At 44.1% G+C, this 14,251-nt stretch overlaps 1 protein-coding gene across 3 annotated transcripts in view; it reads left to right on the top strand.

Moving 5' to 3' along the window:
• PTPN21 (protein tyrosine phosphatase non-receptor type 21) overlaps positions 1–14,251 on the top strand; it is a 74,415-nt gene that overhangs the window by 34,267 nt on the left and 25,897 nt on the right. For all 3 annotated transcript variants that reach the window (XM_027972100.3, XM_027972101.3, XM_042252832.2), the window contains exons 4-10: positions 4,018–4,115; positions 5,542–5,609; positions 6,641–6,711; positions 9,009–9,096; positions 9,499–9,587; positions 11,860–11,947; positions 13,465–13,544. In XM_027972100.3, coding sequence (XP_027827901.1) covers positions 4,018–4,115; positions 5,542–5,609; positions 6,641–6,711; positions 9,009–9,096; positions 9,499–9,587; positions 11,860–11,947; positions 13,465–13,544 — 582 coding nt within the window. The remainder of the gene's footprint in view (positions 1–4,017; positions 4,116–5,541; positions 5,610–6,640; positions 6,712–9,008; positions 9,097–9,498; positions 9,588–11,859; positions 11,948–13,464; positions 13,545–14,251) is intronic.

Raw genomic sequence — 14,251 nt, 5'->3', positions numbered from 1 at the left:
ACCTTTGTGTCCTAGACCTTTCTTTTAGATGTATGTAACTGGAATCCTGTTCATCTGATTTTAGTTCCAAAGGCGCCTCCTCCATAAAGCTTCTGTGACCCCTGAGGCTGGCATGAGCTTTTCCTTCTCCAGACTGTTCTAGAATTTGCTTGTACTTATGTTAAGATGGCAGCTGTCATAGCCTCTTACTACAGTTATTTGTGTACAGATCTTTTTCTTAGATTTTAAACCCATGTTTTCTTTAACTTTGCCTTTCAAATCATTTCTAACACAATGGCTTGCAGATAGTAAAAACCTGATCCTGTCCTGTGTTTGTGGAATATTCTTTTCAAGTACTGAGTTTGCAGTTAATTATTGGAAGATGATGGATAACCAAAGGAGCTAGAATCAGGTTCTAGGGATTGACATGAACTGACTACAGAGCAGATCTGAGTTATAAAAATTGCAGAGAGTAGAAGCGAGGAGAAAACAGTAACTGACAACTTTGTCTCATTTCTTGGAACATTTATTGAAGCTATAATATGGTCTGTAAGAATTCTGTTGGTTACTGTGGGAGATGAATATACAAGTAGATATGCTTCACTCTTACTCTGGAGGAGCTGCCACAGTCTGGTGGAACTGATATCCATGTACGTGAACAATTACAGTATTATGATAATACATGCTTTAATTATAGCATGGCCTTCCCTTGTGGCTCAGCTGGTAAAGAATCCACCTGCAGTGCGGGAGACCTGGGTTCAATCCCTGGGTTGGGAAGATCCGTTGGAGGAGGGAAAGGTGAAGTCAAGTGGAATGCCAAGTCAGGTGGGCCTTGGGAAGCATCACTACGAGCAAAGCTAGTGGAGGTGATGGAATTCCGGTTGAGCTATTTCAAATCCCAAAAGATGATGCTGTGAAAGTGTTGCACTCAATATGCCAGCAAATTTGGAAAACTCAGCAGTGGCCACAGGACTGGAAAAGATCAGTTTTCATTCCAATCCCAAAGAAAAGCAATGCCAACGAATGTTCAAACTACTGCATAATTGCACTCATCTCACATGCTAAGAAAATAATGCTCAAACTTCTCCAAGCTAGGCTTTACATATATCTAAAAGAAAGGTCTAGGACACAAAGGTGAAAATGCACGCAGCATGTTCAGAACACTGGAAGTAATCAGCTTGGCTCGAAAGTAAGGTTAAACAGGGTTAAAAAGTGCTGGATTTTGGAGAATGTAAAAGGCAGGCTCAAGAATCCAAATTTGGGATAAGCAACAACCAAGAACTTCCAGATGTTCAAGCTGGATTTAGATTTCAGACAAACCAGAGATCAAATTGCCAACATCTATTAGATCACAGAAAATGCAAGAGAATTCCAGAAAAACACCTACTTCTGCTCATTGACTATGCCAAAGACTTTGTGTGGATCACAGCAAACTGGGAAGTCCTTAAAGAGATGGGAATACTAGACCACCTGACCTGCCTCTTGAGAAATCTGTATGCAGGTCAAGAAGCAGCAGTTAGAACTGGACATGGAACAATGGACTGGTTTCAAATTGGGAAAGGAGTACATCAAGGCTGTATATTGTTGCCTTGCTTATTTAACTTATATGCAGAGTACATCATGAGAAATGCCAGACTGGATGAAGCACAGGCTGATATCAAGGTTGTTGGGAGAAATATCAATAATCTTAGATGTGCAGATGACACCACGCTTAGGGCACAAAGCCAAGAGGAACTAAAGAGCCTCTTGATGAAAGTGAAAGAGGAGAGTGAAAAAGTTGGCTTAAAGCTCAACATTCAGAAAACGAAGATCATGGCATCTGGTCCCATCACTTCGTGGGAAATAGATGGGGAAACAGTGGAAACAGTGACAGACTTTATTTTGGAGGGGCCTCCAAAATCACTGCAGATGGTGACTGCAGCCATGAAATTAAAAAGATGCCTGCTCCTTGGAAGAAAAGTTATGACCAACCTAGACAGCATATTAAAAAGCAGAGACATTACTCTGCCAACAAAGCTCCTTCTACTCAAGGCTATGGTTTTTCCAGTGGTCACGTATGGATGTGATAGTTGGACTATAAAGAAAGCTGAGTGCTGAAGAATTGATGCTTTTGAACTGTGGTGTTGGAGAAGACTCTTGAGGGTCCCTTGGACTGCAAGGAGATCCAACCAATCCATGCTAAAGGAGATCAGTCCTGAATATTCACTGGAAGGACTGATGCTGAAGCTGAAACTCCCAATACTTTGGCCACTTAATGTGCAGAACTTAAACTCATTAGAAAAGACCCTGATTCTGGGAAAGATTGAAGTCAGGAGAAGGGAACGACAGAAGATGAGACGGCTGGATGGCATCACCAACTCAGTGGACATGAATTTGAGCAAGCTTCAGGAATTGGAGATGGACAGGGAAGCCTGGTGTGCTGCAGTCCATGGGGTCGCAATGAGTTGGAAACAACTGACTGGACTGAACTGAACTGAATTATAGCGCTGGATTCCTAGGAGTGGGTTGCAGGGAACATGAATAGGGAAGGTAAAGATGGTGACTTTTCACTTGACTTTACGAGGAATTTTCTAGTTAGAGGGAGTAGGTTGTGCAAAGTAAGGGGATAATAGAAGCAACTGATTTTTTTTTTTCAGGGAATTTCAGATATTACCTCGAGAGGAGAACAGAGGCTTGGAAAAAGAGATGCCCAAGTCATAGAGTCATAGACCAATAGGGACAGGCATTTTTGAGTTTTAATGGAAGGGAATGATGAAATGTGTATTCTACAAAGATCACCCATCGTGGAAGGTAGATTAGAGGTTACAAAACTACAGGCGACCAGGTAGGAAAGTATATGCCATAATCTAGGCACCAGTCTAGAGTGTGCACCTGTTGACCAGTGATTTGATTAAGAAAAGACCAAGAGCATTTCAAGTGGAATATGTGGACAGCATATTCGATGTAGACTACTTCAGATGCTTGAAAGGAGCTTCCCGGGAGAAAGCTGCAAGTTTTCCTCATCAATGAGGAAGACCTCGTCAATTGCAAGACCCGGTGCTGCCAGCATGCTCTTTGCTGACGGAGGGAAATTCGTTCAGCACTGTATCCCCAGCATCTAGAACAGTGCTTGATGCATAGAAGGCCCCAGTAATTACCTTAGTGAATAAATAAAAGGAAGGCAGAACAGATCTTCACTGTAGAGCTTTATCAAAATGGAGAAGTCGGCCAGGTGAAATACTGCCGCCTGGCTGCAAGTGGGGGACTGCTGCTAGCCGTGATAGTGGCTGTTTATTAAGTTCCAGCTAGGTTGTAGTTTTATGCTAAGACCTTAACATATATTCCTTGGTGTGTTCAGCCTTGTGAAGGGGTGATAGTACCCACCTTTTGCTGGAGTTAATGTAAACCCACAGATTATGACTTTCCCAGGTTCCTGCAAAATGCTGAATTGGAGATCTGAAATTTAACCGGAGTTTGCTTGACTAAAGGTTGTGCTGGTAACTAATACCCTGTATACCGAAAACATAAACATAAGTAAGCCCACATTAAAAGCCTGTTATAAAGTATTTTAGCAACTATCCTTTATAGTATTTCAATAGAGAACATTTTGTTATGCACCTGGTCTGAAATGTCAGGAACCATTTTTCTTCTGAGTTTACTGTCCAGGGCTAAGAAAGTCTTACATCACCAAGTTGCTCCAAAGAGTTTTTAAAGTATGGATTCGCCATTGATTCTCTGTTTCTCCAACTGAAACAACAAAACTTACTGACAGTTTTACAGGGTATAAGATAGATGACCAGCTGTTTCCTAGGTGTCTATAGTTTGTAGCTTTCAAATAAACTACAGTTAAGAATAAGTGACTCAATAAATTGTTGTGTCTGTGTGTATTTGTCAGTATAGATATGATCAAGGAACGTTCCTGTCATTCTTTGAAATCATCTGAGCTTAATTTTGGCTAATTGATGCTTCTCTACCAAATTATGATAAAATGCCTTGTGTCCGATTGGAGGTAATACCGACATTGACTTTTAAAAACTGACCTTTTTTTTCTTTTAATAGGTATCAGTATTATCTGCAGCTGAAGAAAGATATCTTGGAAGGAAACATTCCTTGTACATTAGAACAAGCAATTCAGCTTGCAGGCTTAGCTGTTCAAGGTAACGAATGGCAATTGATAATGTACTAGATCAATCAGATTAAAATGCATGTTAAACAGAAACAGCAAGGAATTCTTAAAGTAACTGACTATAGAAAGTAACTACTATAGCGTAGTTTTCTCTGTTAGTGGAATATTATTTCTGTTATCTAAGGGGCTTTCTTGTGGAGGAGGAATGGGTTTGAGTTACTTGAATGAAATATGAGACTTTGGAAGGCTAAGCATGTTATCACGTCAGCAGAGCACAGACCAACAGTAGAGAGGAAATACACACACCCACACACACAGCGCTTAACATGCCATGGATTCCTCTAGTGCAGGGCCTTGATCTGCTGCTAGCTCATATTTTCAGAAGAAAGATCAGCCAAACAGTGGGGTGGATAAGGTTACATTCGCTTATACTTTAAGCATATGTCATTGGTGTTGGTTTCTTAAATAGTTGCCCTAGATTAGAACATTGCCAATCATAGTATTATTAGATAGTTTTGTGTTTCACAAGTATCTTTGAGTTGTTTGTCGTTTGTCATATGGTTAATCCATATGTGTTTACCTGTGTAATATACTTTGGAAAGACTTCTAATGGGACTTTATTTCAAATGATAACTGGCAATTAATCTTGGAAATTGAAATTTAATGAAAAGAATCATTAGTAAAAATTCCTTCAGATGTTAGCAGACATGGAGATATCTATCCTTCCTAGATGAAAAAAAGGCTCTGTACTCATGAAGCCATATTCCTTTTCAAAGGACTTTGAATCTTAAGTGTTATCTTTGGCTTTAAGAGTTAGTCTTTCATAAGCTTTTTGCTGAACTATCAGTTTCTTTTTAACAATTAAAAATTTCTAGACAAATACATCTTACTGTAACATATCCAGATGATCTAATTCCATTCCCTAGAGGTAATCACTACTATGAACGCTTTGGTTTGTTCTGAACATTTTTTCTGTACGTAAGTAGGCATATATGATTATAGAGTAGATTTTTGTTTTCTAATGACAAAAAAATGAGATGATTTCTATACAATTTGTAATGGTTTTTTTTTTTTTTTCCATTTTATTAAAAGGCATCTTTTTCCCAAGTCCAGACATGTGAATCTGTCTGGTTAAAGAGTCTGCCTGCAATGTGGGAGACCCGGGTTCGATCCCTGGGTCAGGAAGATCCACTGGAGAAGGAAATGGCAACCCACTCCAGTATTCCTGCCTGGAGAATCCCATGGACAGAGGAGCCTGGTGGGCTACAGTCCATAGGGTTACAAAAAGTTGGACACTTTAAAAGGAATTTTTTAAATATGCATTTTATAAGCTATGAGGCAGATTTGACTTCTCAGTCACAAGTACACCATCTGTATGCTTCATATTGGATTTAGTTGTATATGTTTTGCTTCCAATTAAACATAATTGACATGTGAATACTTGTGATTTTATATAGCTGATTTTGGTGACTTTGATCAGTATGAATCCCAGGATTTTCTTCAGAAATTTGCCTTGCTTCCTGTGGTAAGAATTCTTTTGACATTGGACATTTTTATCAACAGTCAGTGCATTTCTAGACCCTTAATAATCCCTGAAATGAAGTCCATATATTATTAGACTTACTAGGTAGAGATAGAGTTAAGAAAAATCAGCTCCTTCTTATAAATAGCTTAAGTTGTTACTTTCCTTGTAATAGACTTCTAGTCCTTGTAAAAGCACAGAAGCAGAAGGGTCTGTGGCCTTGGGGCTGCAGCCAGAGACACTGATTTTGAGTTGGAATGTGAGCCTAAAGAGAGGCACTCATTTCCAGCTTCTGAGGAACCTCAGAGGTTTTGACTTTAACCGAAAACTTGAGCCCTCACAGAATTATGTTGAAGTGAATATCGTTTCTCATCAACAATTTAAAGAGTAGATGACAAAAATACCCTACTTTCTACCTTTTAAAGTCAACACTGGTGGAACTGACAGGGAAGCTGCGTTGCAGCACCTGTAGGAAGTGGTGGGCTGCTCTGACTGTGGAGCCAGCCGGGGAGTGCTCGAGGTGCTGCTGCGTGCTGGGCTTGGAGCTGGCTGATGAGTGTTAACAACCTGAAATAGCCCGTCTTTAACTCTCTCTGGGGGCTTCTCAGGGGGCCCAGTGGTAAAGAATCCACCTGCCAAGCAGGAGACGCGGGCTTGATCCCTGGATTGGGAAGATCCCCTGGAGAAGGAAATGGCAACCTACTCCAGTGTTCTTGCCTGGGAAATCCCATGGAGAGTGGAGCCTAGTGGGCTACATTCCATGGGGTCACAAAGAGTTGGACATGACTTCGCAACTAGACAACAGCAAGTTTCTCTGGGATGAATTGAGAAGGCAGGGCAAGTGTTTTGGCTTTTGAGCAGAAGCCACTTAATTCTCAGAAAGGTCATGATTATGTCCTTTAGTGAAGCTCTCAGATATTGATTCTAGCCCTAGTTTTGCCTGCTGGAGACAAGAGTCAATAACAGTAGCATAGATTCCTCCTAAGAAATTTGAGTGATTTGTTTCCGTACTGACTGTCATGTATTTTTCCCAGGAGTGGTTACAGGATGAAAAAGTGTTGGAAGAAGCAACCCAAAAAGTGGCCTTACTGCATCAGAAATACAGGTAACGCTGAGAAGTGGGGACAGTACCTGTCTTGAGTTTGAGCCGTGCATTGGCAGCATTAAATGTGGGCCTTTTCTGCTGCTGTTGCGCCTGCTGCTAGTTGCCCAGCTCTCCCCACCTGGGCAGAGCTCGCACCGCCTGCCACGCGCCCTTCTGAGCACTTCCCCCTGTTAATCCGTCTGTTATTCACGTTGTGTCACTGATGAAGCTGAGAAAGCTGAAAGGGGCCAGCCTCTGAAGGCTGCCCGTCCTTCCTCCCACGTACTGAAGGTTTGGGCGGTGGTCCGGCCCTGTGTAGGTTAACGCAAGATTAGAGAGACCTTTCTTCCTCTGTGGCAGATGTGATGTTCTGGGTCTGCCCCCCAGCCTCACCGCTGCCTTTGGAAGCCGTCTCCCTGTCCGGGCACACTGTGCTGGGAGCAGCAGGCTTGCTGTTCTGGCCCCTGCTGGGCAGATCCTGGTCTTTGGGAGTGCAGCTGAATGTGTTGTCTGAAAACCCTGTCCTTGAGAACGCTAGGCTTTACGCTAAACCAAGTGCCACTCAGTCCCAAGTACTGTATGTATCATCAAATTCTTAATAACCACTCTTTAAGGTGAATGTTATTATCTCCTTACAGATTGGGAAAATCAAGTTCACAAAGACTATAAATAACTTGCCCAAAGTTACATGTGGTAGAGGTGGGATGTGAACCCAGGTCTGTCTAATTATAACCTATTGTTTGTTCACCCCTTCCTATTAAAAATAACCTTTTGCCTTTAGTCTGTCCCCACTCAAATCCAGACAGTCACTCACAAAAGATTAATTCTCCTAAAATAGCTCTTTCGACTTGTCTCCCCTCCTCTCCTCAAGTGTTCGTGAGTCTTCTTGCTTTCCACCAGCCTGAGTTCATCACCCCTGGGATTAAAGGGTTCTCACAAGTTGGTTCAGTCCTGCCATTCCAGCTCTATCTCCTGCTGTCCAAATGAACCCGTTTTTTTTTTCAGCATAATTAATACTTTGGGCACACCTTGCTCACTCTCGTTTGCTATTTTTATTCATTCATCTGTGCATCTCCTTAAAAGATAATTTAGTGCTATCTTCTGTTATGAGGCAGAGTGCTCAATGCTGCGGCACAAAGATAAATGGAACCGTGACCTGCCAGGGTCTTCAGGGGTAGGCAGTACAGCCCACTGTACTGCTGCTGCTAAGTCACTTCAGTTGTGTCCGACTCTGTGCGACCCCATAGACGGTAGCCCACCAGGCTCCCTCGTCCCTGGGATTCTCCAGGCAAGAACATTGGAGTGGGTTGCCATTTCCTTCTCCAGTGCATGAAAGTGAAAAGTGAAAGTGAAGTCGCTCAGTCATGTCCAACTCTTCGCAACCCCATGGACTGCAGCCTACCAGGCTCCTCCGCCCATGGGATTTCCCAGGAAATACTGGAGTGGGGTGCCATTGCCTTCTCCGACAGCCCACTGTAATAGTAGTTAATAGTTCTCATCATGAGTGCAGGGGAGAGGCGTGCAGTACAGCCTACTGGAACAGTAGTTAATAGTTCTCATTATGAGTGCGGGGGAGAGGCGTGCACAGAAGGTGGTGGATCTGCGTAGAGCAGGGCAATCCCAGAAGGTGAGCGAGAGGGTGTGCAGGCTGAGTCTTGATGGGGGTCGGGGGTTGACCAGGCGCACACGTGGATGATAGTTAGACCGGGAAGCATGATTAGCATGTACAAAGGCTCGCAGGCACGAGGGAGCGTGGGATGTTCAAAGACACAGAGAGTCTGGTGTGGTTGTGGTCGGGGGTACCTTGCGGGTGTGCGGAGCAGCAGAAGGTGAGGTTGGAAAGGAGGTGTCCATGCAGTGGCCACCTTCTCTGCCCACGCTGCCTTCCCGCCTCCCTGCCCACCCTCGTCATGCTGTCACCGTCATGCCAGCTGCTAACTGTTACTCGCCCTGCTCACCGTGTGGCGGGTAGCACACAGTGCTTAGTACTGTCTGACACCTTGGTGGTTTGGAGAGAAGTCTGGCTCTCACTGAAATCTTCTTAGGAGGTTGTTTTGCTTTCTGCATTCCCCCTGGCCTGCCCCGAGGCCGAGGGGTCGGACCTCACATAACCAGCCCTCAGCATTCAGCACAGTGCTCTTGCATGTAGTTGATTCTCAGTAAAAATTGCTGGATTGATAAACTAATCACAGACGCTTAGAAACTTGAAATGTTTCTAACGCTGTATACCCGATCGAGACGTAGTTTTTCGCAAACAAGCTCTTCTGAAATTTTCCTAGTTTGTGAACAGTCTGTCTGACAGATCTCTCGGGTTGCAGGGGCCTCACAGCTCCTGACGCGGAAACGCTCTACATGCAGGAGGTAGAGAGAATGGACGGCTACGGGGAAGAGAGCTACCCTGCCAAGGTAGGTGCGGCCCCAAGACGGGGCCCTCTGCGGGTGCCTGAGTCATTCCAGCAGCTTAGCAGGGAAGGCCAGGGACGCTGTGCTGCCCGAAGCCCGACCTGTGCAGACGTTTGGAAATGAAGCTGAGGTCTTTGTGGCCGAAGTTTTCTCACAAAACAGATACTCCTGTTTTGTCTTTTGTTCTTGGAATTACTCTTGGAATAGAATTCCTTGAGGAGCCCAACTGTATTTTCATATGTGTTTCCAAGGTGACACGTTTATACTTGCAGACTTTCCCTTCAGGGGAGGTCTCCCAGGCCTTTTCCATGTGGGACACAGGAGTGGGGGTAGGTGGGGCCCCGGGCCCCCGGGCCCCCCGTGTCTCTGCTGCCCCGTGTTTCCTTGTCCGCTTTCTCCTCCCAGGACAGCCAAGGCTGCGACGTATCTGTCGGCGCGTGTCTCGAAGGCGTCTTTGTGAAGCACAAGAGTGGGAGGCCCCCTGTGGTGTTCAGGTACTCCTCTTTCTGCGTACTTTCTGTGCCTCCTGCTGGTGGCTGAGCTTTAGTCCCTGTGCTAATTGTACTGCTCACAAGTAAGTGTCTCCCAAGGCCTCACTAGGAAATGGAAACATACCCTTCTTAGAATAAAACTGCACCTGACCGCAATAGTTAAAAGATACTTCAAAACTAAATTGCAGAAAACAGTGTTTATAATGGTGGCCTGCTTAGGAAACGTTTAAAGACGTGTGACTCTTTTCTTACCATACAGAGGCCATTCTTTGTCTTGGTGTGTGAATTTTTCTTTTCTTTCTTTTCTATGTAAAGTATGAGTATTTATTTCAGGGTTTAGATCCCAGTTGATTTAAAAAACAAAATCAGATTTCTTTCCTCAGTAGCTGAGGCTTGCATGTTAGGATGAGTTCCTGGAGGCTGAAGGGCTCTTTGCCCTTAGAAACACGTTTCATCAGGTTCAGAATAAAGTCCCTGATGCCCACTGTACCCCAGCCTTAGGGGAAAAAAACAAAATTCACCACTGTGGGGCTGAACAAACGCACACACACTGATGTAAACGAGCAGCGCATTTTTCATTTGAGCTCTGGTTTCCCCGGCTATTTCTCATGGGAAATCTAGGCTTTCCCTGATTCTAGTTGGTACCAAAATTCCTAAAATACCAACATCTAAATTACTTTTTGTAATGTAGATTTCCCTTTTCTTGATTATAAAAAGCGTGGTGCTCTTCATTTGTGGAAGTCTTAGAATGTAGTCTAGTCAGGAGGACAGAGGACAGATAGCAGTGTGCTAAGCATGGCTGGCTTGCAGCAGCGAGCTTTCAGGCGAAGGCAGCTCCCTTTTCAGTATTGTGTGTCCCTTCACTTCCTTTGCTCTCCTGCCTTTGGGCGCCTGAATTCTCCCTGGTGACTGTCACCGTGGAGTCTGTGCCGGCCTGGGGAACAGGTCCCCGCTCCTGGACCGCCCTGCCCTGGCTCAGGCGGCTCCTGAGGGCAGTTGCTCTCAGGTCCCCAGGCTGCTCCCTGTCTCCCCAACACGCTCAGTTGCAGGGCACGGGGCAATGATGGGTCTGACTGGCACCGAAGGGAAGGACCCTGACATTGCTCGAAAGGTCACAGGAACACGGGAGACATCCCCGTGGGCTTCCTTTATCTCACTGGATAGGAAGTTCTAAAATGCCTTCTTTAATATGACACTCATAATCTTTCGGTTTAGCAGTTAGAGACTTCCCTGAAGGTCCAGTGGTTAAGACTCTGCACTTCCAACACGTGGGGCTTGGCTTTGACCCTTGGTCAGGGAACTAAGATCCCACGTGCTCGGTACACAGGTCATCCAGAAAATTAAAACACAAAAGCAATGAAGTGCCAAGTTATTGTGAATGAATTTTATTTATTTCAATAAATGTAAATCTAATAAGATGGAGAAAGATAAAGGGGTAAAATTTTTTCTTCCAGACCTGTTTTTCCCTTTGTAAAAATTATGCAGTGTGTAATAAAATATTAATATATAAAACCTTAACATGCTAAACTACAGTTAGAAAGTTCAGAATTGGAATTTGAATCCTGGTGAACACCCCTAGACTAATTCACTCTTTGGGTTCCCAGCATCTGAACTTTCTGTTGGCCCTGCTTCGCCAGCTTTGTAGAGCATCTCTGCTCTACCGCTGGGTCTTATTTTGCCCTGTGTACCAGAAGGTAACAGTGCTTGTTAGGTCTGTGCTCTCCACCCGCCCCCACCCCCCACCGGAGCCCCTCTGAGGGCGGCGCTCATCTTTGTGCCTCAGGATTGAACACAAGATGCCTGGTATCGTCACAGTGGGTGCCTGCTAAAGCGTTTGTTGAATGAACGAAGGAGCATTGGGAGCTGAGATTGGGATATTTGATCAGACTAGTCCAGCAAACAAGGATGAGTAGAGTTTACATTTTTATGTATTTATTTTGGCCTAGCTGTGTGGCATGTAGGATCTTAGTTTCCTGACCAGGGATCAAACCCTCGCCCCTGCATTGGAAGCATGGGTCTCAACCACTGGACCCCCAGGGAAGTCCCCAAGTTTACAGTTTTGAATGCTCTGCCTCTGGTTTAGTTTACGTGCGATACTTTTTGTACCTCCCTGTTGTCACTTCAGTTATAAAATGCATGCTCACCAATTAAAGCCCTGTTTTCTTCCTAAAATAACAAATAATAGGTTATACATTAAGCTCAAAATGGAAAAAAATCTTGTCTCTTAGTAAAAATCTGAGTCCTTATATGACCATTTTCTGCTTGTTGTTCTCAGGTGGCATGATATTGCTAACATGTCCCACAATAAGTCCGTTTTTGCCCTAGAGCTGGCAAATAAAGAGGAGACCATCCAGTTTCAAACTGTGAGTAAACATGAGGAATCTACGTGGACTGTTTTTCCTAAAAGTTAACATTTCTGTGTGCATGTTTGGGGGAGTAGCTTTAAAATGGTAGTTTTTCATAGTTTATAAAAGATAAAATTTTATTCTTTATAACATTTTGCATAATCGCACTTAGCAAAGTTGCTCAGTAAATACTGTTGAATGAATTGAGTCTTTGGATAAATACTGTCTGATTAAGATGACCTTTAAATTACGTACGCAGGCTCAGCTGTAAAGAATCTGCCTGTAGCAGTGCAGGATACGGGCTTTGATCCCTGGGTCAGGATGATCCTCTGGAGGAGGGCGTAGCGACCCACTCCAGGATTCTTGCCTGGAGAATCCCATGGACAGAGGAGCCTGTACGGTCCATGGGGTCGCACAGCGACTAAGCACGCATGAGCACAAGTAGGGAAGAAAGGAAACACTGTATCTTGGCTCCCACTGATAAGTGAATCAGTTCAGTTCAGTTGCTCAGTCGTGTCTGACTCTTTGCAACCCCGAGAATCACAGCAGGCCAGGCCTCCCTGTCCATCACCAACTCCCGGAGTTCACTCAGACTCACGTCCATCGAGTCAGTGATGCCATCCAGCCATCTCATCCTCGGTCGTCCCCTTCTCCTCCTGCCCCCAATCCCTCCCAGCATCAGAGTCTTTTCCAGTGAGTCAGCTCTTCGCATGAGGTGGCCAGAGTATTGGAGTTTCAGCTTTAGCATCATTCCTTCCAAAGAAATCCCAGGGTTGATCTCCTTCAGAATGGACTGGTTGGATCTCCTTGCAGTCCAAGGGACTCTCAAGAGTCTTCTCCAACACCACAGTTCAAAGGCATCCAGCTCTGTAGAAATACTGTTTCACAGTTACCTTTACTCTCTTGACGAAAGCCATGGGTCTGAGTTACTTCTTTTAAAAATGTCTTTGAGTATCTATTTGTTAATAATAAAAATGTTTTGTTTAGTCACATCTTTGAGTAATACTAAAAGATGACATTTTCATAATTAGATGACATTTTCATTAATTTAAAGATTTCTATGTCATCTGGAAACTCTTAATATATAATATAAGAATTGTACTACTGAGAGCTTTTTGTTAGTCTTCATAATTTTTTTTAAGGTGCTGAAACTTTCATTAAACCCTTGTTAGACACCACACTTTGAGCCAAGCACCCTATGTACACTTCCCCTAAAAGTGTGAAAGTGAAGTCACTCAGTTTTGTCTGACTCTTTGTGACCCCATGGACTGTAGCCTACCAGGCTTCTCAGTCCATGGGATTTTCCGGGCAGGAATACTGGAGTGGGTTGCCATTCCCTTCGCCAGGTGGTCTTCATAATGAATCCGAATTACAGCATTCATATGCGGGGTGCAGTGGTAGACAATGCAAGAATCGCAGTGTGTTAGAAGCGACTTTGATGCACCATGTCACCCATGTCTGTCTTGTTCTCAGATAAGCTCTGTATCAAGTTGTAGATGTACTTTGCTTTACTTTGTGTGTCTTTTGTTTACTAGGAAGACATGGAAACAGCAAAATACGTCTGGAGACTCTGTGTTGCGCGACATAAATTTTATAGACTAAATCAGTGCAGCCTGTAAGTACACCCTGCCCGTGGGTACTGGGAAACGATGACCTTACAAGTTTTCATCTTGAGCTACAGGGTATCATCTATAAAGGCAATTTTTTTTAAGAAGATAACTTCTGAATGACATTTTTATAATAATCTCTTTGCTTTTGTGTGTTAAAATTTTATTTCTCAGTTATTTTTCATTTTAGCTTTGGACCAACCTCTAGTATCTACAAATAGGCCTCTAAGATTTCTTTCAACTAGTAACAGAATTATTCTAATTCTTGAAAGCTAAAAGGAAAAAAAAAATTTTTTTTAATCAACACTTTGAGTCACAAAAGCTCATTCAGCTCATCCAGCCATTTGAAGAATTTACACCCCTTCTTAATGTACATTTTTCCTAGCCCCGTGGGCTTACCCCTTTCTGCTGGGTCATTCCTGTTAAGACGCAAACATGCTGTCTCATTTTACCTCTAAACACATTTTCTCCGTTTGCACGTCCCTGTAGCCACGGTGCTGTACCTTTCTTCTTTTCCCTTGGAAAGAGTGGCGTCATCCTTCTCTCTCTCCTCCCTCCCAGCGCTTCCCTTACGCCACCTCCTCACTGGCGCCCCCTGTCAGCGTGGCGGCGACCTTCACCCGGCGGGCCTCTGAGCTCTTCACTGGAGCGCTGGCGGCGCCCAGCCTCTGCCCGCCCCTTCCTCCCCGCGCCCGGACTGCCCCCTCCTTGGCTG

The sequence above is a fragment of the Ovis aries genome, chromosome 7 (genome assembly GCF_016772045.2).
Source record: "Ovis aries strain OAR_USU_Benz2616 breed Rambouillet chromosome 7, ARS-UI_Ramb_v3.0, whole genome shotgun sequence".
NCBI lineage: Eukaryota > Metazoa > Chordata > Mammalia > Artiodactyla > Bovidae > Ovis > Ovis aries.
Note: the sequence above shows the minus strand (reverse complement) of the source record. Positions and strands in the feature narration are given on the sequence as shown.